The sequence below is a fragment of the Nycticebus coucang genome, chromosome X (assembly GCF_027406575.1).
Source record: "Nycticebus coucang isolate mNycCou1 chromosome X, mNycCou1.pri, whole genome shotgun sequence".
NCBI lineage: Eukaryota > Metazoa > Chordata > Mammalia > Primates > Lorisidae > Nycticebus > Nycticebus coucang.
In genome coordinates, this window is record NC_069804.1 from 184,689,379 (window position 1) to 184,711,321 (window position 21,943).

The 21,943-nt window shown below is 48.3% G+C and overlaps 1 protein-coding gene and 1 pseudogene across 1 annotated transcript; both read left to right on the forward strand.

Moving 5' to 3' along the window:
* Positions 1 to 162: 162 nt before the first annotated feature.
* On the forward strand, positions 163 to 18,841 carry LOC128577113 (transcription factor Ovo-like 2; the record flags this gene model as incomplete). The annotated part of the gene is made up of 3 exons (XM_053579128.1): positions 163 to 558; positions 10,634 to 10,706; positions 18,129 to 18,841. Coding segments are annotated over exons 1-3 (1,182 nt in total), but the record flags the coding sequence as incomplete, so codon positions are not given.
* On the forward strand, positions 4,100 to 4,218 carry LOC128578562 (uncharacterized; annotated as a pseudogene).
* Positions 18,842 to 21,943: the final 3,102 nt, after the last annotated feature.

A 21,943-nucleotide genomic window follows, 5' to 3' on the forward strand; every position in this document is an offset into this window, starting at 1 on the left:
GCGTCGGGGAGACAGGGGAGGGAGGAGTGAGATCACCTCGCGGCCGCCGGCCCCGCCCCGCCGCGCCGCGCCCTCGCCCCTTGCCTGGCCGAGCCCGGAGGGGGCTAAGGGCCTTCCCTACTCTCGGGGCTCAGCTGGGCCCCCGCTCACAGCCAGAGGTCCATGGCCCGGGAGTGTCCCCCGACTACTGTGGAGCCTCAGCTGCCGTGGAGGCTTGGAGTGGGAATCGCGGGTGGGGGTGCTCCCGCGGACGTGGGAGTCCGGTGCGGGAACCGCTTCTCCCGCAGCCTCGCCTGGCCCTCTAGGGCGGGGGCCAGTGATGAGCACCCAGTGGCAACGCGGTCGCGGCCGCGCCCCGGTGACCCCCCTCCTTTTCCACTGTCCCCGGAGCAAGACTCCCACATCTCTGGGCCTGACCTCGAATGCCTCCCCACTCTGGTGCCAGGTCCGGGTCCTTCCAGGATGGGCTCGCGGACTTCGATCCCCAGCCCTCGCGGAGGCACTGCGGGGAGTGAGACCCTGCGTACCCCGCAGCCCTGGCGGGTGTCGGGGAGGGAGGTAAGCTCAGGGGCAAGAGGGTCGCTAAGAGGGTGTCCCTCAAGCTGCCATCCCCCACTCCCAGGTCTTCCTTCAGCTCCCTGCCAGGTTTCCCAGGTGTCTTTTTTCTTTGTCCTTGGAATTGGCCTCCTGTGACTTATTCCGCCGGCCCCACTCTTCCAGTCTCTCCCGCAGCCCTGCAGGGGAACCATACATTGGGAAGGATGGATCTCCTCCCCAGCGTCCCCTTCTGGGCTCATGACTGTGACCTCTGAGGCAGGAGAGGCGAGATGGAGTGGGGGCAAGAATTCCGGAACAGGCAAGCTGGCAGCAGCCTCAGGGCAAGGAAGGCCTAGGGCCCAGATGGCAGATTACAGCCCTGGTAGCCATGGTATTTTTATGGGCATGCCTGTTGCCCAGTGAAGCATTCCGGGAGCCCTTAATGCAGCCTCTTAAGACCCCTCAAGCGCTGCAGGGCCCTCTTCCAGAGTGCCTGCATGGACTGGGTGTCCACCCGGATTACATCACCTTGTGCCAGTTTAGGTTTCCCTGGAAGGGGAGGCTAGGAGTGGCCCCACCTGCCCTCAGAGAGGGGCACTTCAGAGGAGAACCTACAGAACGATGAGCCTGAGTGAAGGTGGAGGCTCCCAGGGCTGCCAGTGGTCCGCCACTTGGTTCCAAAGACCCAGAATGGGGGTACTGGCAGGGTTCTTAAAGTGCCACTGGTCTAGCATCTTCAGAAGGCAGCAGAGAGAACTGAGGCCACCCAGGTCAAGAGGCCAGTGGGCCCATGAGCTGGGTGGGGAAGAGGGGCACTTTCCATGAAGCACTGAGCTGTGCCCTGCTTCCTGCCAGCCCTGATCTGGGCTCTGATAGGCCTGGGCAGAGTGGCCTCTCCCAGCTTTTTCTCCAAGCCCCACCTCCTACAAATCCTTTACCTAATCTAGGATTTGACATTGATCACCAAGATAAGAGTGATAGGGCTAAAGTGAGAAGGGAATATGCACCTGCTAATGCAGAATGATGGGGCGTCTCCACTTATGAAAATAGCAATTGCTGTTGTCACTCAGAATCACATTTAGTGAACACTATGATGTCCCCACCTTCACTGTGTTTTATACACATTTATCTTGTATACCAGCCTGATGAGGGCCCTGCATTACAGATGAGGAAACTGAAACCCAGAGGTCTCAGAACTCAGCAAGCGTGCCTGCCTGGGAAGAGTGCGCTTAGCACATAGAATGCTTGCAAGTGCTTGGGACAAGGCTCTGTTGCTACCTCTCTCTCTACAAGTGAAGAAGGGAGATGTAGATAGAGGTAGTCTGTCATGCCTCCAGGGCCTCTGGACTCACCTACCTATAACCTCTCACTGAGCAGTAGGCACTACTATTATTGCCCCCATTTATTTATTTATTTATTCTTTTATTCTTTTTTTTTTTTTTTTGAGACAGAGTCTCACTATGTTGCCCTCGGTAGAGTGCCATAGCGTCACAGCTCATGGCAACCTCAAACTCTTAGGCTTAAGCAAATCTCTTGCCTCAGCCTCCCAAGTAACTGGGACTACAGGTGCCCGCCACAATGCCTGGCTATTTTTTTGTTGCAGTTGTTTAGCTGGCCCAGGCTGGGTTCAAACCCGCCACCCTTGGTGTATGTGGCTGGCGCCTCAACCACGTGCTCCACAGCAATGGAGCCTATTGCCCCCACTTCACAGATGAGGGAACTGAGCTTCAGAGGTCAAGTGACTTACCAAGATCATCCAGCAGATAAATGGAAGGACTAGGGTTGGAACTCCCTTTTGCTTGACGTTCACCTATCTTTGTCTTTTAGCTATAGAGTTCAGTTATATCCATGACAATGCTATTCTATTGGGATTTGTTTTGGCCAACTTATTACATGCTTTTATTTGTCCTGCTGTCCCAACTTCTCTCCCTCACTGCCCCTTTATGTAAGTGGTACAGGACAAGAAGCCCCTCTAGAGATTATAAACAGGAAGGGATCTTGTACAGGGACTCAGATGCTTATACAACTGGATGGGCCAGAACAGAGGGCAGCTGCTGCTGCAGAACCAGCTCCTCAAGGGATCTGCTACCTATGCCACCATTGAGAGGCCATAGTGTAACCTCTGAGTTCGAGAAGACAAACTGTACTCAGGACCTAGGAATCAGTAAGCTGGGACCAGGAAGCGGTTGCTGCCTAGAGTGTGTATAACAATCAAGAAGTGACAGCTGGACACCAGAGCCCCCTCGATGCCCCCTTGACGCCCAGCAGGAGGGTGGCTCCCTGCCCCTCTGTCGCCCAGCTCCCTGCCCCTCTGTCGCCCAGCCCCACCTGCCAGTGAGAATGAAGCTAACAGGGCAGCGCCTATGGCTCAAATGAGTAGGGCGCCGGCCCCATATGCCAGAGGTGGCAGGTTCAAACCCAGCCCCAGCCAAAAACTGCCAAAAAAAAAAAAAAAAAAAAAGAATGAAGCCGACAGGCCCAGGCAGACCCTGTGTCCTTGGTCATCTTTGAGCTAGATTGAATTTGTTTTCTTGTTTCATTCTCCCTTCACTTGTTTAGAAGCACTCTGTGAATTTTTTAGCAGTTCCTCTAGCTACTTTAACATGCATTCTTAACAAAGTCTACAGTTAATCAATACCTCTGCTCAGGCAGTTTTAGGGCAGGTCCACAAATTCTTTGTTACTCCTGTCTTGGCCAGGTGGTGCCTGATCTCCCTCCCCTTGGGTATGGTCTGGACTCGGGGGGCTCATTTCTAATGGACACAATAAAGCAGAAGTGACAGCTGCAACTTTGGGGACCAAGTCGTACAGGCACTGCTGCCTCCTCCTTGCTCTCTCTCTCAGATTGCTCTGCCTGGGAGGGGACATTCAGCAGCTCCATGGAGGGGCTCATGTGGAGAGGAACCAAGGTCTCCTGCCAACAACCACAAGTGTGCCATATTTTTTTTTTTTTTGAGACAGAGGCTCACTTTATCACTCTCTGTAGAGTTCTGCGATGTCACAGCTCACAGCAACCTCCAGCTCTTGGGCTTAGGCGATTCTCTTGCCTCAGCCTCCCGAGTAGCTGGGACTACAGGTGCCCACCACAATGCTGGGCTATTTTTTTTGTTGTTACAGTTTGGCTGGGGCGGAGTTCGAACCCACCACCTTCGGTATATGGGGCCAGCACCCTACTCACTGAGCCACAGGCACCGCCCGAGTATGCCATTTTCAAAATGGGTCTTCCAGCCCCAGCAAGCCTTCATGTGACTTCAGTCCTGATCAGGATCTTGAAAGTTTGAGCTAGAAGCATCCAGCTAAGCCCCTCTTGAATTCTGACCCACAGATATGATGAGATAATAAATGGTTATTGTCATTCATTTGAAATCTTTGTTTTGGGGTGATTTGTTACACAGTGACAGATTACTAATACATCATCCCTCCTCAACAATTCAAGACATTAGATTGTGCACAAGGCATGTGAGGTAGATACTATTGTTATCCCCAGTTTTGCAGAGGAAGAAACTGAGGCACAAAGAGAACAGCCTTCCTGGGTTCCTGCAGCTGCTCAAAAGTAGAAACAGGTCTATGGCCATACCGCCATGAATGTGCCCCATCTCGTCTGATCTCAGAAGCTAAGCAGGGTCAGGCCTGGTTAGTACTTGGATGGGAGATCGCCCGGGAATACCGGGTGCTGTAGGCTTAGCTTGGTACCCATAGCACAGTGGTTAGGGAGCCAGCCATATACACCAAGGCTGGTGGGTTTGAACCCAGCCCAGGCCAACTAAACAACTACAACAACACAATAGCTGGGCACTGTGGCAGGCGCCTGTAGTCCCAGCTACTTGGGAGGCTGAGGCAAGAGAATCGCTTAAGCCCAGGAGTTGGAGGTTGCTGTGAGCTGTGATGCCACAGCATTCTACCCAGGGCGAGAGCTTGAGGCTCTGTCTCAAAAAAAAAAAAAAAAAAAGCTAGAAACAGATCTTGAACATGGCAGACTCAGCCCAGAGCCCATGTGTTCATCCTCCGTCCTGCTCAATTAGAAATTCTACAAAGTTCTCTGGATGCCCTGTTCCACAGCTGACAAACCCGAACTCTTCCGTGAATGTCAATTGAAGCCTGGGGCCACTGTCCTCATGGCTTCTCCAGGATCAGGGCTCCTTACCTCTGGGTCAGGAAGTGGAGTCTGACTCTGCTGCCAATGTTGACCGTCTTCCCCTCACCCAACATCTGCCCTCTTCTTTTTTTGACCTTTTTATCTCCAAAGACCTTGTCTCTCTCTCTCTTTTTTTTTTTTTTTGAGACAGAGTCTCACTTTCTCACCTTTGGTAGAGTGCTGTGGTGTCACAGCTCACAGCAACCTCCAACTCCTGGGCTTAAGCGATTCTCTTGCCTCAGTCTCCCAAGTAGCTGGGACTACAGGCACCCGCCACAACACCCAGCTATTTTTAGAGATGAGGTCTCGCTCTGGTTCACATTGGTCTCGAACCTGTGAGCTCAGGCAATCCACCCACCTTGGCCTCCCAAGTGCTGGTATTACAGGTGTGAGCCGCCACGCCCAGTTTCCAAAGACCCTGTTGATCTCACCATAGCCTTGCTCCTCACAGCTGCTCTGCCATTTTAAATCCAAATACCAACCCTTTGAGCACAAGCCTCCAACCTTTCCCTCTCATTCTCCAACTTCCTCCAACACCCCTGAATTGTGACCTCACAGAGCTTTCTGGTCCCCTGATCCCTGTACCCAATCTATCAGTTCCCACTTGGCTATTCTCTCTTCAGGATCCTGCTCAGGCCCCAGGGCACTATCTGTTTGATGTGCTCAAGTTTCTCCATTAAGAGAGGATTTGTGGAGAATTGAGCAAGGTGGTGATCTCAGCTATGCACACACGAACCCAGGCAGAATCATTCAACAGAGCTTTGGGAAGCCTGGAGCCAGAGGGTTTTAAGCAATTCTGGGGACCAGCATATCCCGCCTACACCTGATCTATGGTGACTTAGCCCTGCAGCACCTGGCACCACTCACCAGACACTTTACCTTCTCCTTTGCATCCATCTTTCCTTCATCTCTTGGCTGCTGCTTAATCCTAGTCTCTGCCGCTCCTTGCTTTCTGGTGCTTCATAACGCATACACATCGCTTTTCTGCACATAGCTTTTGGCTTCTAATCTCACTGCAGTTCAAATTCTAAGAGAAAGAATATTATTGGCCCAAATACTCTCCACACTTACTCAGGCTGAGCCTTCATGCCTGGTAACTTTATAGGCAACTGACCAGCCTATAGACAGGCTGTTGCTGGCCAGGTACTGGCTCCTGGTCCAACCAACTGAGGCCAAGGTAGGTACAAGCTGTGTGGTGCACAGCATGGCTGTCTATTATGGACCAAATGTTTGTGTTGCCCCCCAATTCATATGTTGAAGCCCTAACCCCCAAAATGGCTATACTTGGACATGGGGTCTCTAAAGAAGTAAGTGAGGGGCCGGGCACTGTGGCTCACACCTGTAATCCTAGCACTTTGGAGGCTGAGGCAGGTGGATCGCCTGAGGTCACAGGTTTGAGACTAGCCTGAGCCAGAGCGAGACCTCGTCTCTATAAATAGCTGGGCATTGTGGGGGGTGCCTGTAGTCCCAGCTACTCGGGAGGCTGACACAAAAGAATTGCTTGAGCCCAAGAGTCTGAGGTTGCTGTGAGCTGTGATGCCATAGCACTCTACCAAGGGTGACAAAGTGAAACTGTCTCAAAAAAAAGAAGTGAGGTTAAATGAGGTCATAAGGTCACTGACTCCCCCAAGGTTAGTGACCTTAGAAGAAGAAACGTGCAAATAAAAGTGCTATTCCCTGGCTCAGCGCCCGGAGCACAGTGGTTATGGCGTCAGCGGCATGCACCAAGGCTGGCAGGTTCGAACCCAGCCCAGGCCAGCTACACAATAATGACAACTGCAACAAGAAAATAGCCAAGCGCTGTGGTGGGTGCCTGTAGTCCCAGCTACTTGGGAGGCTTAAGCTCAAGAATTGGAGGTTGCTGTGAGCTGTGACAGCACAGAACTCTACCCAGGGCGACATAGTGAGAATCTTAAAATAAAAAAAGTGCTATTCCCTCTGCACATTCCCCTCACCCCTGCCCCCATCCCCATTATGAGAAGACATAGCAAGAGCTGAGAGCCCTCACCAGGAGCTGAGCCTATTGGAGCAGACTAATACACCAGCTATGTGTACGTCACTGGCTGGCGGTGCTCCCACCACAGGAAGCTGTGTCTTGGCAGGGTTAGCTGAAGCAATCTATCCCCTTGTTTTTTCTTTTTTTGTTTTGTTTTTTTGAGAGAGAGTCTCGCTATGTCACCCTGGGTAGAGTGTCATGGTGTCTCAGCTCATAGGAACCTCAAACTCCTGGGCTTAAGCAATTCTCTTGCCTCAGCCTCCCAAATAGCTGGGACTACACCCCCTTTTTTTTTTTTTTTTTTTTGTAGAGACAGAGTCTCACTTTATGGTCCTCGGTAGAGTGCCATGGCCTCACACAGCTCACAGCAACCTCCAACTCCTGGGCTTAAGGCGATTCTCTTGCCTCAGCCTCCCGAGTAGCTGGGACTACAGGCACCCACCACAACGCCCGGCTATTTTTGGGTTGCAGTTTGGCCGGGGCCGGGTTTGAACCCGCCACCCTTGGTATATGGGGCCGGCGCCCTACTGACTGAGCCATAGGCACCGCCCCACCCCTTGTTTTTTCTTTACACTCAGCCTACAAAGTCCCCAGCTTTGAAAAGAATTGCCATTTGACTTTCTTGCTCCCCTCACAGCCCGGAGAGAACAATGGAAGTGTGTAGACTGGTACCCCTGGAGATTCAGGGGCTCCGAACCAGCTCAATTGTCTCAACAGTAGTACAATTCTGCCACACATTCCTCCCCAGCACTCTTCCTTTCCACTCAGTGTACCTTTTAGATTTTTTCCATATATCGTTGACTTGGAAGTGAAGGTGACAGATTAAACACATGCATTCACTTTCCCTTCCTCCTGAAACCCCACTAAGATGACAGTAAATGATTTCCTAAAATTCAAAAATTCCCAAGGACAGGCCACGTGCAGTGGCTCATGCCTGTAATCCTAGCACTCTGGGAGGCTGAGGTGGGTGGATTGCCTGAGCTCACAGGTTCAAGATCAGTCTTTGCCAGATGGAGACCCCTGCCTCTACTAAAAACAGAAATATTAACCGGATGTGGTGGCAGGCGCCCCTGGTCCCAGCTACTCAGGAGGCTGAGGCAAGAGAATCACTTGAGCCCAAGAGTTTGAGGTTGCTGTGAGCTATGACGCCAGGGTACTCTACCAAGGGTGACAAAGTGAGACTCTGCCTCCAAAACAAACAAAAAAATTCCCAAGGACAAAAATAATAGAAGAGATAATGGCAACGAAGTTGTCATGCAGTAATTGGCAGAGCTCCCGAGTCTCACTACAGAGCTCACCCTATGTAAGCCATACCTCACTTCCTGCAGTGGAAGTGATGGTGAGTAGCAAGGCATGTTTGAAAGTTTAAGAGGCCATTAGAGCTCCACCTGCCCCCTCTGTCACAGAAGAGGAAGCTTATTCTTTGGAAATGATGAAAACAAAGGGTGTCCCAAGTGGGGACACCAGGAAGAGCTTAGGGGTATCACACTCAAAATGAGGAGGTTCATGGCCAGGCATGATGGTTCACGCCTGTAATCCTGGCACTCTGGGAGGCTGAGATGGGTGGATTGCCTGAGCTCAGGAGTTTGAGACCAGCCTTAGCAAGAGTGAGACCCCATCTCTAAAAATAGCCGGGCATTATGTTGAGCGCCTGTACTTCTAGCTACTGAGGAGGCTGAGGCAAGAGAATCACTTGAGGCCAAGAGTTTGAGGTTGCTGTGAGCTGTGATGTGATTGCACTCTACCCAGGATGGCAAAGTGAGACTGTGTCTCAAGAAAAAAAAAGGTGGAGGGCGGCGCCTGTGGCTCGGTGAGTAGGATGAAGGCCCCATATACCGAGGGTGGTGGGTTCAAACCTGGCCCCGGCCAAACTGCAACAGAAAAATAGCCGGGCGTTGTGGGCACCTGCCTGTAGTCCCAGCTACTTGGGAGTCTGAGGCAAGAGAATCACGTAAGCCCAAGAGCTGGAGGTTGCTGTGAGCTGTGATGCCACAGCACTCTACCGAGGGTGACAAAGTGAGACTCTGTCTCTCTCTCTCTGTTTTTTTTGTTTTTTTTTTTGCAGTTTTTGGCCGGGACTGGGTTTGAACCCACCACCTCCAGCATATGGGGCCGGCACCCTACTCCGTTGAGCCACAGGCACCTCCCTGAGACTCTGTCTCTTAAAAAAAAAAAAGCAGGAGATTAAATGAGTATTTACTTACTGAATGTGGACCACTCTGAGCCCTATTGGCCCTAGTCAGTTCCCAGCCTCAGGCATCAGACTGAAGATCTTTCTTTTTTTTTTTTTGTAGAGACAGAGTCTCACTTTATGGCCCTCGGTAGAGTGCTGTGGCCTCACACAGCTCACAGCAACCTCCAACTCCTGGGCTTAAGGGATTCTCTTGCCTCAGCCTCCCAAGTAGCTGGGACTACAGGTGCCCGCCACAACGCCCGGCTATTTTTTGGTTGCAGTTTGGCCGGGGCCGGGTTTGAACCCGCCACCCTCGGTATATGGGGCTGGCGCCTTACCGACTGAGCCACAGGCGCCGCCCCCAATCTTTCTTATTATTTTTTTTTTTGGAGACAGAGTCTCACCATGTTGCCCTCGGTAGAGTGCTGTGGCATTACAGCTCACAGGAACCTCAAACTTTTGGGCTTAAGCAATTCTCTTGCCTCAGCCTCCCTAATAGCTGGGACTACAGGAGGCTGCCACAACGCCCGGCTATTTTTTTGTTGCAGTTGTCATTGTTGTTTAGCTGGCCCAGGCTGAGTCCGAACCTGCCAGCCTCAGTGTATGGGCTGGTGCTGTAACCACTGTGCTACGGGCGCCAAGCCTGAAGATTTTTCCTTGAGTTATTTAACCATCCCAAGATGAAGGAAGTAAAGATAGTAACATTGGGGTTTCCCAGTAAAACAACCAGGCTAGATCACCCTACAATGAAGCCCATAGTTGACAAGTCCTTCCTTTCCAATCATCTCATTAGTGTCCCATTATTTTTATTTCTTTTGAGACAGTCTCAGTCTGTTGCCCTGGATAGAGTGCCATGGTGTCATCGTAGCTCACAGTAACCTCAGACTCCTGGGCTGCAGTGATCCTCCTGCCTCAGCCTCCTGAGTAGGTGGGGCTACAGGAGTCCGCCACCATGCCTGGCTAGTTTTTCTATTTTCAGTAGAGATGGGGTCTTGCTCTTGCTCAGGATGGTCTTGAACTCCTGAGCTCAAGTAATCCACCCACCTTGGCCTCCTAGAGTGCTAGGATTACAGGTGTGAGCCACCGGGCCAGCCTAGTGCCCCATTCTTAAAAATGAAAAGACAGCTGAGAATCATCAGACACCTGAGAAAAGCCTCTAACATAACAGCAGGAAAGACAGAGATCAAAACAAAGAGGATAACTTCCTCTGGGAAATAAAAGAATGTAAACGTATCATGTAAATATATCCATGGAACAAGAATAGGACGTGATAAAAAGGAACATTCAAAGAACAAACAAGAGCTTTTTGTGGAAGCATAAGTTAAAAATTTAGTAGATGGGGCAGCACCTGTGGCTCAGTGAGTAGAGCTCCAGCCCCATGTACCGAGGGTGGCAGGTTCAAACCCGGCCCCAGCCAAACTTCAACAAAAAAATAGCCGGGCGTTGTGGCGGGTGCCTGTAGTCCCAGCTACTCAGGAAGCTGAGGAAAGAGAATCACCTAAGCCCAAGAGCTGGAGGTTGCTGTGAGCTGTGACCTCACAGCACTCTACAGATGCGACAAAGTGAGACTGTCTCTAAAAAAAAAAAAAATTTAGTAGATGAAAAAAATTCAGTAGATGGACATTTTACTTCTGTATAAAATATAGGAAGTTGCAAGACAACATCACTCCCACTCTAGTTACAAGAAGCAGCCAGATAACCTACAAAATCATAGTTTCTTTTTCTTTTAAGTCTACCAAGAAGCTGAAGTTGGTGGTGGGGGGGTAATAATCAAATCTTTTCTCCTTTTGTAGGAGAAAAGAACCCCACAGCTCCTTTTATCCTTGGCAGAGCAGCAGCAGGAAAAGAAGGGTGCCACAGACCTGTGTAAGAAGGAAACAGAAATTTTAATAAATTCTTATAGGTCAAATGTGGGATGGCAGGATGGTATAGAATCGCGGGGCTTCTGATTCAGGAGAGTTTGCATCCACCCACTCTTTTCAGTTGACCTTCACCAAGAAAGTCTGAAGGCAAGGAAGGTGCGCTGAGAGATGCACTCTGAGGTGTAGATGTGCTAAGACTGCTGAGGTCTGAACGCAGGGCAGAGCTGGGAGAAACCACACTGGCATGCCAGGCCTTCCACTGAGCACAGAGCAGCAACTGGTGACTGCAGAAGAGATCATCACCAGGCTGAAGTGACACAGGGTCTGCTGAAGTCTGAAGGCAAGACAGGAGAACGGAAGGGAATCTTCTAAGCTCTGTAAAGCTTATACTGAGTACAAAGCCAAAGCCAGCTATGGCTGGAGTCAAGGTAAAAACCTGAAAGAGACACTTTTGAAGCCCATGTTTGTGGGAGCTGCTGAAGTCTACGGTGGAGGCCCCACTCAGACCGTGAGTCCTGCTAAGGAGGTGCTGACCTTGCTCTGAGATAATCTAAAGTACAAATGGGACCCAGTCTGCCCAAGGCAACAAAACTCTAGACTTAGCTTAACTATAGACCAGATTGACTCAACACCACACTCACTAACGGCCTCACAGAAGAAGAGTCATGTCCTTTTAGGGGTAAATTTTATTTCTCATACTCCCCACTGCTCTATTACATACAATATCTGGCATTCATTCAGAAATTAAAATACATGGCTCGGTGCCTGTGGCTCAAGCAGCTAAGGCGCCAGCCACATACACCTGAGCTGGCGGGTTCGAATCCAGCCTGGGCCTGCCAAACAACAATGACGGCTGCAACCAAAAAACAGCTGGGCGTTGTGCCGGGTGCCTGTAGTCCCAGCTACTTGGGAGGCAGAGGCAAGAGAATCGCTTGAGCCCAGGAGCTGGAGGTTGCTGTGAGTTGTGATGCCATGACACGCTACCCAGGGTGACAGCTTGAGGCTCTGTCTCAAAATAAATAAATAAATAAATAAATAAAATACATGTGAAGAAGTGAAGAAACATGACCCATCGTCAAGAGAAAACACAGTTTTTTCTTTTAGAGACAGAGTCTCACTTTGTCCCCCTCAGTAGAGTGCAGGGACATTACGGCTCACAGCAACCTCCAACTCCTGGGCTTAGGCAAATTCTCTTGCCTCAGCCTCCCGAGTAGCTGGGACTACAGGCGCCTGCCACAACGCCCGGCTATTTTTTGTTGCAGTTTGGCTGGGGCCACGTTTGAACCCGCCACCCTTGGTATATGGGGCCGGCAGCCTACTCACTGAGCCACAGGCGCCTCCAGAGAAAACACAGTTAATAGAACCAGATTCATACATGGCCTAGATGCTGGAATTATCAGGTACTTTAAAATTCCTAGCACTCTGGGAATTATCAGGTACTTTAAAATACCCGTGATACCCAAGGCAAGTGGATGGCCTGAGCTCAGAAGTTTGAGACCAACATGAGCAAAAACCGAGACCCCGTCTCTCCTAAAAATAGAAAAACTGAGGCAGGAGGATCGCTTGAGCCCAAGAGTTAGAGGTTGCTGTGAGCTATGATGCCACCACACGCTAGGGAGGGTAATAACTTGAGACTCTGTCCCCCCCCAAAAAATACCTGTGATAAATATGTTAAATAATCTAGTGTAAAAACGATGAACAATGTGTTTGTGAACAGATAGGAAATTTCAGTAGAGACATGAAAACTATTTAAAAGTGCCAGAGAGATAGGGAAACATTTGTTTTGTTTTGTTTTGTTTTTCTGTAGAGACAGAGTCTCACTTTATGGCCCTCGGTAGAGTGCTGTGGCCTCACACAGCTCACAGCAACCTCCAACTCCTGGGCTTAAGCGATTCTCTTGCCTCAGCCTCCTGAGTAGCTGGGACTACAGGTGCCCGCCACAACGCCGACAATTTTTTTTTTTTTTTGGTTGTAGTTTGGCCAGGGCCGGGTTTGAACCCGCCACCCTTGGTATATGGGGCCGGCGCCTTACTGACTGAGCCACAGGCACCGCCCGAAACATTTGTTAAAGGACACAAAACTACAGCTAGATGGGAAGATATGTTCTAGTCTCCTACACCACTGCAGGTGACTGTCTTTAACAATAATATATTATTATAGTTTCAAATAGCTAAAAGGAAGATATTGAATGTTTCCAACACAAAGAAATGATAAATGTTTGAGATAATGGGTATGCTCATTACCCTGATATGATTGCTATACATTACATAAATAGAAACATCATTGAATAAGTACAATTATTATTTGTCAATTAAAAATATAATACATTAAATAAATCAGCCAATGGCCCTGAGACTGCTATCCTTAGAAAGGCCTGCTAGCTAGGTAGGCCCTTAGCTGGTATCTCAGAACTTGCACTTTGGGAGTGCTCCCATCACTCCTTAACTGGTAACAGGGCTTTATCAGCTTATCAATTAAGGAATGCCTTAAACGTTTGCACGATGTGGCTTATGCTGCCCACCTGCTTTCCTTCTAAGAATCTGGAATTTTGGTACATGGAAGGCAAAGGGTGCCTATGAAACTGACCCCGGTAGAAACTCTGGACTCCTAGATTCAGGCAGTATTCTATAGTAGACAACACACCTTTGTCACAACTGGATGCTGTCACAACTGGATGTCCTGTGTAACTCCACAGGGAAAGAATTCTTGGAAGCTTGCACCTGGTTTCCTCCAAACTTCTTCCAAAGCACCTTCTTGCTTTTTTTTTTTTTTCTTTTTTTAACATTTTTTTTTTTTCTTTTTTTTTTGTAGAGACAGAGTCTCACTGTACCGCCCTCGGGTAGAGTGCCGTGGCGTCACATGGCTCACAGCAACCTCTAACTCTTGGGCCTACGCGATTCTCTTGCCTCAGCCTCCTGAGCAGCTGGGACTACAGGTGCCGGCCACAACACCCGGCTATTTTTTTGTTGCAGTTTGGCCAGGGCTGGGTTTGAACCCGCCACCCTCGGCATATGGGGCCGGCGCCCTACTCACTGAGCCACAGGCGCTGCCGACCTTCTTGCTTTGCTATTTTTCTTCTTCTTTTTTTTTTAGAGACAGCGTCTCACTTTGTTGCACTCGGTAGGGTGTTGTGGCGTCGCAGCTCACGGCAACCTCCAGCTCTTGGGCTTAGACCATTCTCTTGCCTCAGCCTCCAGAGTAGCTGGGACTACAGGTGCCCGCCACAACGCCCAGCTATTTTTTGTTGCCATTTGGCAGGGGCCAGGTTTGAACCCACCACCCTCAGTATATGGGGCCTGCGCCCTACTCACTGAGCCACAGGTGCCGCCCACTATTTTTCTTTTTATCCTCTTGCTGTAATAAATCTTAGTTGTAAGTAAAACTTTATTTATTTATTTATTTAGAGACAGAATCCCACTATGTTGCCCTCAGTAGAGTGCCGTGGCATCACAGGTGACAACAACCTGAAACTCTTGGGCTTAAGCGATTCTCTTGCTTCAGCCTCCCGAGTAGCTGGGAATACAGGTGCATGCCACAACGCCCAGCTACATTTTTGTTGTAGTTGTCATTGTTTGGCAAGCCCACAGCGGGTTTGAACCTGCCAGCCTCGGTGTCTGGATGTCTGTGGCTGGTGCTATAACCACTGTGCTACAGGCTCCAAGCACAGAGAAATAATATTTAAAAAACCATTTCAAATATGTAAGCACCTAAAAACAAATTTCCCAAGTACATGAAGCAAAACTGGTAACGCTAAAGGGTTCTAGAAATAGATAGATCTCCTAAAGCAGCTGTAGTGAATAAAATATAATAACCTTGGCTTAAAATAAAGAAATACTCGGTTTGGAATAGAAAAAAAAAAAAAAAGAAAGAAATAGATAAATCTCCAAACATACTTGTAGACTTCATCATCTCTTTCTTTCTTTTTTTTTTTTTTTTGTAGAGACAGAGTCTCACTGTACCGCCCTCGGGTAGAGTGCTGTGGCATCACACGGCTCACAGCAACCTCTAACTCTTGGGCTTACGTGATTCTCTTGCCTCAGCCTCCCGAGCAGCTGGGACTATAGGCGCGCGCCACAACGCCTGGCTATTTTTCTGTTGCAGTTTGGCCGGGGCTGGGTCTAAACCCGCCACCCTCGGCATATGGGGCCGGTGCCCTACTCACTGAGCCACAGGCGCCACCCTATCATCATTTTCTCAGTAACTATAAAACAAATTAAAAAAAATCAATAAGGCTCGGCACCTGTAGCTCAGCAGCTAGGGCACCAGCCACATACACCAGGGCTGGCAGATTTGAACCCAGCCCGGGCCTGCCAAACAACAATAACTACTACAACCAAAAAATAGCCGGGCATTGTAGCAGGAGCCTGTAGTCCCAGCTACGTGGGAGGCTGAGGCAGAGAATCACTTGAGCCCAAGAGTTTGAGGTTGCAGTGAGGCTGTGACACCACAGCACTCTACCGAGGGCAACATAGTGAGACTCTGTCTCAAAAAAAAAAAAAAAAAAACTATCAGTAAAAATATAGATTTGAGGCAGCGCCTGTGGCTCAGTGAGTAGGGCGTTGGCCCCATACACCAAGGGTGGTGGGTTTGAACTCGGCCCTGAAACTGCAACAACAACAATAAAATAGCCAGGCATTGTGGCGGGCACCTGTGGCAAGAGAATCGCCTAAGCCCAGAAATTGGAGGTTGCTGTGAGGTGTGACGCCACGACACTCTACCGAGGGCGATAAAGTGAAACTCTGTCTTAAAAAAAAATTATATATATATATATATTTGAACACTATCAATCTAATTAACCTGACTGATATTTATGGACAACTATACCCAGCAACATTCACCAATACAGACAGCATTCTGAGCAACTGAACAGCCATCAATAAATTACAAAGGATAGAAATCTGACCACAGTGATGTTCAACTGGAAATCAACAACTAAAAGATAACTAGAAAAGTTCTAAATATTTTGAGAGAGAAATATATACTTCCAAATAACCCATAGACCAAAGAAGAAATTACGAATGAAATTAGAAAATATTTTTAACACGGTAACCTCATCAGAAAACTTGAAAAAAAAAATCAAAAAAAGACTTCTTTTTTTTTTTTTTTTTAAAGACAGACTCTTACTTTGTTGCACTTGGTAGAGTCCATGGCATCACAGCTCACAGCAGTCTCAAACTCTTGGGCTCAAGTGATTCTCTTGCCTCAGCCTCCCAAGTAGCTGGGACTATAGGTGCCCTCCACAACACCTGGCTATTTTCAGAGATGAGGTCTCCTTCTGGCTCAGGCTGGTCTCCAACTTGTGAGCTCAGGCAATCCACTCACCTTAGACTCGGCCTCCCAGAGTGCTAGGACAATAGGCATAAGCCACAGCACCTGGTCTAAAAAAGATTTTATTTTTTTTTTATTTATTTATTTTCTTTGTAGAGACAGAGTCTCACTTTATGGCCCCCGGTAGAGTGCCATGACATCACACAGCTTCACAGCAACCTCCAACTCCTGGGCTTAAGCGATTCTCCTGCCTCAGCCTCCCGAGTAGCTGGGACTACAGGTGCCCGCCACAACACCCAGCTATTTTTTGGTTGCAGTTCAGCCGGGGCCGAGTTTGAACCCGCCACCCTCGGTATGTGGGGCTGGCGCCTTACTGACTGAGCCACAGGCGCCGCCCTAAAAAAGATTTTAAAAAGAAAATATGGGCACCTATGGTGCCAGCCACATACACTGAGGCTGGCAGGTTCAAACTTGGCCCGGGTCAGCTAAACAACAATGAGAACTGCAACAACACCAAAAAATACCCAGGCATTGTGGCAGGAGCCTGTAGTCTCAACTACTTGGGAGGCTGAGGCAAGAGAATCGCTTGAGCCCAAGAGTTTGAGGTTGCTGTAAGCTGTGATGCCACCGCACTCTACCAAGGGCGACACAGTGACACTCAGTCACAAAAAACTAACTAACTAAATAAAAAGTATTACATTAACTGCTTACATTAGAAGTCTCAAATCAATTATTTAAGCTTCCACTTACAGAAACTAGAATAGGAAGAGCAAATTAAATCCAAAATAAGTATAAGAGATGGATTAAGAAAGAGTAGAAATCAATAAAGTAGAAAAAAAAGAATATATAAAAGCAAAACTTGTTTCTTTGAAAAGATTGATGACCTGGCTTTTTGTACCCTCAATGAATCCCAACAATAAAAAAAAAAAAAAAAAGAAAAGATTGATGAAATTAATAAGGCCCTAGTCAGACCAATCAGAACAAAAAGGAGAGAAGAGGGGTGGTGCCTGTGGCTCAAAGGGGCAGGAGGCACCGGAGGTGGCAGGTTCAAATCCAGCCCTGGCCAAAAAAAAAAAGAGAGAGAAGATACAAATTACCAATATGGACAATGAAAGAGGGGACATGACTACAGATCATATAAACCTTAAAAAGATACTGGGCAGCGCCTGTGGCACAGTGGGTAGGGCGCCAGCCCCATATACCGAGGGTGGTGAGTTCGAACCCAGCCCCAGCCAAACTGCAACAACAACAAAAAAAGAAAAAATAGCCCGGCATTGTGGCAGGCGCCTGTAGTCCCAGGTACTCGGGAGGCTGAGGCAAGAGAATCACCTAAGCCCAGGAGTTGGAGGTTGCTGTGAGCTGTGTGAGGCCACGGCACTCTACCAAGCGCCATAAAGTGAGACTCTGTCTCTACAAAAAAAATTAAATAAATAAATAAAAGAATAAAAAGATACTAAGAAGATATTGTGCCAATTACCAGAGATAAAGAGGGGTATTTCATAAAGAAAGAGGGACAATAGCCGGGCGTTGTGGCGGGCGCCTGTGGTCCCAGCTACTCGGGAGGCTGAGGCAAGAGAATCGCTTAAGCCCAGGAGTTGGAGGTTGCTGTGAGCTGTGTGAGGCCACGGCACTCTACCGAGGTCCATAAAGTGAGACTCTGTCTCTACAAAAAAAAAAAAAAAAAAAAAAAAAAAAAAAAGAAAGAGGGACAAGAAAACATAACCATTTAAAATATGTAAGCACCTGGGCGGCGCCTGTAGCTCAGTGAGTAGAGCGCCGGCCCCATATGCCGAGGGTGGCGGGTTCGAACCCAGCCCCCGCCAAACTGCAACAAAAAAAAAAAATAGCCGGGCGTTGTGGCGGGCGCCTGTAGGCCCAGCTGCTCGGGAGGCTGAGGCAGGAGAATCGTGTAAGCCCAAGAGTTGGAGGTTGTGTGAGCTGTGTGAGGCCACGGCACTCTACCGAGGGCGGTACAGGGAGACTCTGTCTCTACAAAAAAAAATATGTAAGCACCTAATAACAAGTCTCTCAAATATAAGAAGCAATTGGTAGTACTAAAGGGTTCTAGAAATAGATAAAACTCCAAACAGATTTGCATACTTTATACTTATGCAAATACATTCAACAACTTAGATAAAATGAACAAATTCATTGAAAGCTACAAACTACCAAAGCTCGGAGGACTGCCGCAGCGACGGCGGCAGCGGCAGCAGCAGCAGCAGCAGCAGCGCGGGGGAGCCTGGAAGCGCCGACAGCAGCTCGTCCCCGCACGCCCCCGAGCACGAAATTCCCGATCCTCGCGACGCTGAGGGCCCTAATGAACACCTGGCGGCGACGCAGCGCCCAGTTGCCAGGTCTAAAATCAAGTTCACCACAGGCACGTGCGGTGACTCAGAGGCCCACAGCTGTGACCTGCGTGGCAAGGGCTTCCGCTTGCAGCGAATGCTCAACCGTCACCTCAAGTGCCACAACCAGGTAAAGAGGCACCTGTGCACCTTCTGCGGCAAGGGCTTCAATGACACCTTCGACCTGAAGAGACACGTCCGCACACACACAGGCATTCGTCCCTACAAATGTGATGTCTGCAACAAAGCCTTCACCCAGCGCTGCTCCTTGGAGTCCCACCTGAAGAAAATTCACGGGGTGCAGCAGCAGTACGCCTACAAGCAGCGCAGGGACAAGCTCTACGTCTGCGAGGACTGCGGCTACACAGGCCCCACCCAGGAGGACCTGTACCTGCACGTGAACAGCGCCCACCCGGGCAGCACGTTTCTCAAAAAGACATCCAAAAAACTGGCGGCCCTTTTGCAAAGCGAGCTGATGTCCACACACCAGGAGAATACCAACCTGAGTGAGGAGGAGGAGGAGAAGAAGTGAGGAGGGGGTGGAGGGGAGGGAGACGCCAACACTGCACAGTGTACGCGGAGTTTTGGTTTTGAGGGTCCCCCGCCCCACTGGCTCTTCTTAATGCCAAGTGTTTAGTTCAACCTCTCTGTCCTTTAGGGCCATAGACACAGTAGGGTCTGTTCTGAGGTTGTCAATTAAGGAAGTGATGTCAGGTCCTGTAACACGTGTGCCATCACACACAGTCACATGCATATCACCAAAGTTTGTTTTCCACACTCCAGACAGCCAAGATCACCCTACAGGATTATTATTTTTTTTCTTTTCTGTTTTTTTTTTTTTTTTTTTAAGGATTTTCACACTTGGAGGGAGAGGTATTTATTGGAGAGATCATTACGGTGCCTTGAAATAAAAGTACTTCCACTTGAAATGCTAAGAAAAAAAAAAAAACTACCAAAGCTCATTCAGGAAAAAATAGATAACCTGAATATCCCTATACCTGTTAAAGAAGTTGAATTTGTAACTAAAAACATTATCACAGGGAAAAATCTAGGCTTATACAACTTCACTGCTCAATTCTAGCAAACATTGTGGAGAAATAATGCCAACTCTACCCAAACTGTTACAGAAAATAGATAAGGAACACTTCCCTACTCATCCCCAAGGTCAACATTACACTCATCCCCAAACCAAAGACATTACATAAAAAGAAAACTATATACCCATATCCTTCATGAACCCAGATGTAAAAATGCTAAGTGAAATTTTAGCAAATCAAGTCTAGCAATATATAAAAAGGTATGCATTATGACCAAGTAGGATTCCTCGCAGGAAATCAAGGTTGCTTCAACACCAAGTTTTCAGTAAACTAGGAATAGAGGGAGACATTCTCATCCTGCTAAAGAACATCTATTAACAAACCAGTTAGCATCATATTTAATGGTAACAGACTGATTGGGTTTTTCTTATGATTAGGAACAAGACAAGGACGCCCACCCTCACACTTTCATTCATTGTTGTACTGGTGGTCCTAGCTAGTGCACCAAGGTAAGGAAAAAGCATAAAGATTAGAAAGGAAAAAGTAAAAGTGTCTTCTTTCACAGATGACAAGATTGCCCATGGAAAAAAATCTGAAGAAATCTACATATATATTTTAAAAAGGCAGAATTAGCCGGGTGTTGTGGTGGGTTCCTGTAGTCCCAGCTACTTGGGAGGCTGAGGCAAGAGAATCGCTTAAGCCCAAAAATTTGATGTTGCTGTGAGCTGTGATGCCACAGCATTCTACCTAGGGTGACATAGTGAGACTCTGTCTGAAAAAAAAAGGGGAAGAATTAATAAGTGAATTTAGCAAAAAAATTCATATTATTTTTACAGAGGATGCCAAAACATATGCACACATTTTAAGAAAGGAAAAAACTGTGTTGTTGGTTTTTTTATCTTTGAGACAAGAGTGTTAATTATGTCGCCCTCGGTAGAGTGCCATGGCATCACAGCTCATAGCAACCTCAAACTCTTGAGGTTAAGTGATTCTCTTGCCTCAGACTCCCAAGTAGCTGGGACTACAGGTGCCCACCACAACGCCTATTTTTTGGTTGTACTTGTTGTTTGGCAAGCCCGGGCTGGATTCTAACCTGCCAGCTCTGGTGTATGTGGCTGGTGCCCTAGCTACTGAGCTATAGGTGCTGAGCCAGAAAAAACTGTATTAAAATTGTAATATTAATATATACTAATAACAAAAGATAATACAAGTCATGTTTTCCTTCTGCAATTACAAGAGGGGCTCAAAGTGGTTACCTTCAGTGTCTAGACACTTCTGATTTAAGGTGAACTACTACTCGAGCGGTGTTGACCAAAGTGTCCACTTGTGTCACTGCATGTGCTGTTTCAGTTTCTTCTGCAGGGACCACCAGTGTAGCATGTTTTCTACAGCACACCTCATCCTTTAAGGTCCCCCATAGGTAGAAGTCAAGGGGTGTTAAATCAGGAGAACATGGGGGAAACTCAACCGCACCTCTCTATCCTATCCACTGTCCTGGTAAATTCTCACAGAGGTGAACTTGCACCTCTCCGTCTCAGGACATGCAACAATCCAGAGATGAAAACTTACCATTTTTCTTTTCTTCTTCTTTTTTTTTTTTTTTTTGTAGAGACAGAATCTCACTTTCTGGCCCTCAGTAGAGTGCCATGGCATCACACAGCTCACAGCAACCTCCAACTCCTGGGCTTAAGCAATTCTCTTGCCTCAGCCTCCTGAGTAGGTGGGACTACAGGCGCCTGCCACAACGTCCAGCTATTTTTTGGTTGCAGTTCAGCCGGGGCCGGGTTTGAACCTGCCACCCTCAGTATATGGGGCTGGCGCCTTACCGACTGAGCCACAGGGCCGCCCCACCATTTTTCTATTTTAAGAATTTATGGAAGCCTGGCACCATGGCTCACACCTGTAATTCCAGCACTCTGGGAGGCTGAGGCAGGAGGATCACCTGAGCTCAGGAGTTGGAGACCAGCCTAAGCAAGAGTGAGACCTCGTTTCTACTAAAAATAGAAATATTAGCTGGGTGTCATGACAGGTGCCTATAGCCCTAGCTACTTGGGAGGCTGAGGCAGGAGGATCACTTGAGCCCAGGAGTTTGAGGTTGCTGTGAGCTGTGATGACACCAGCACTCTACCCAGGGCGACATAGGTAGAGTTTGGGTAGAGCTGGCATTATTTCTTCCACATCTGGCTGTCTAGCCATGGTAACAGAGTGAGACCCTGTCTCAAGAAAAGAAAAAAGTTAAAAATTGAAAGTACCATTTACAATGGCATCAAAAATATGAACTACTGGCAGGAGTGGTGGTTTGTGTCCCAGTTGGGTGCAGGAGGCTCCACTGTGGGAACAAAGCCCCCAAGGGAATTCACTTACCAGAGTGTAGAGATTCTTCCTCCAGAGCTCAAATCTTGTGACTCTTGGGAACAGTCCTTCCAGATCCCTGGGTTTTTCCAGCTCCCTCTCCTCACATACTTGCCTAGAGATGGTGGGGGAGAGGAACTACATTGATCAGGAGTGAATTCACAGTTGTTCTATCAAGAACTAGAAGGTTCTTGAACATGTGCCCCCTGATGCTTTATATCTTGGCAGCAAAAACCTTA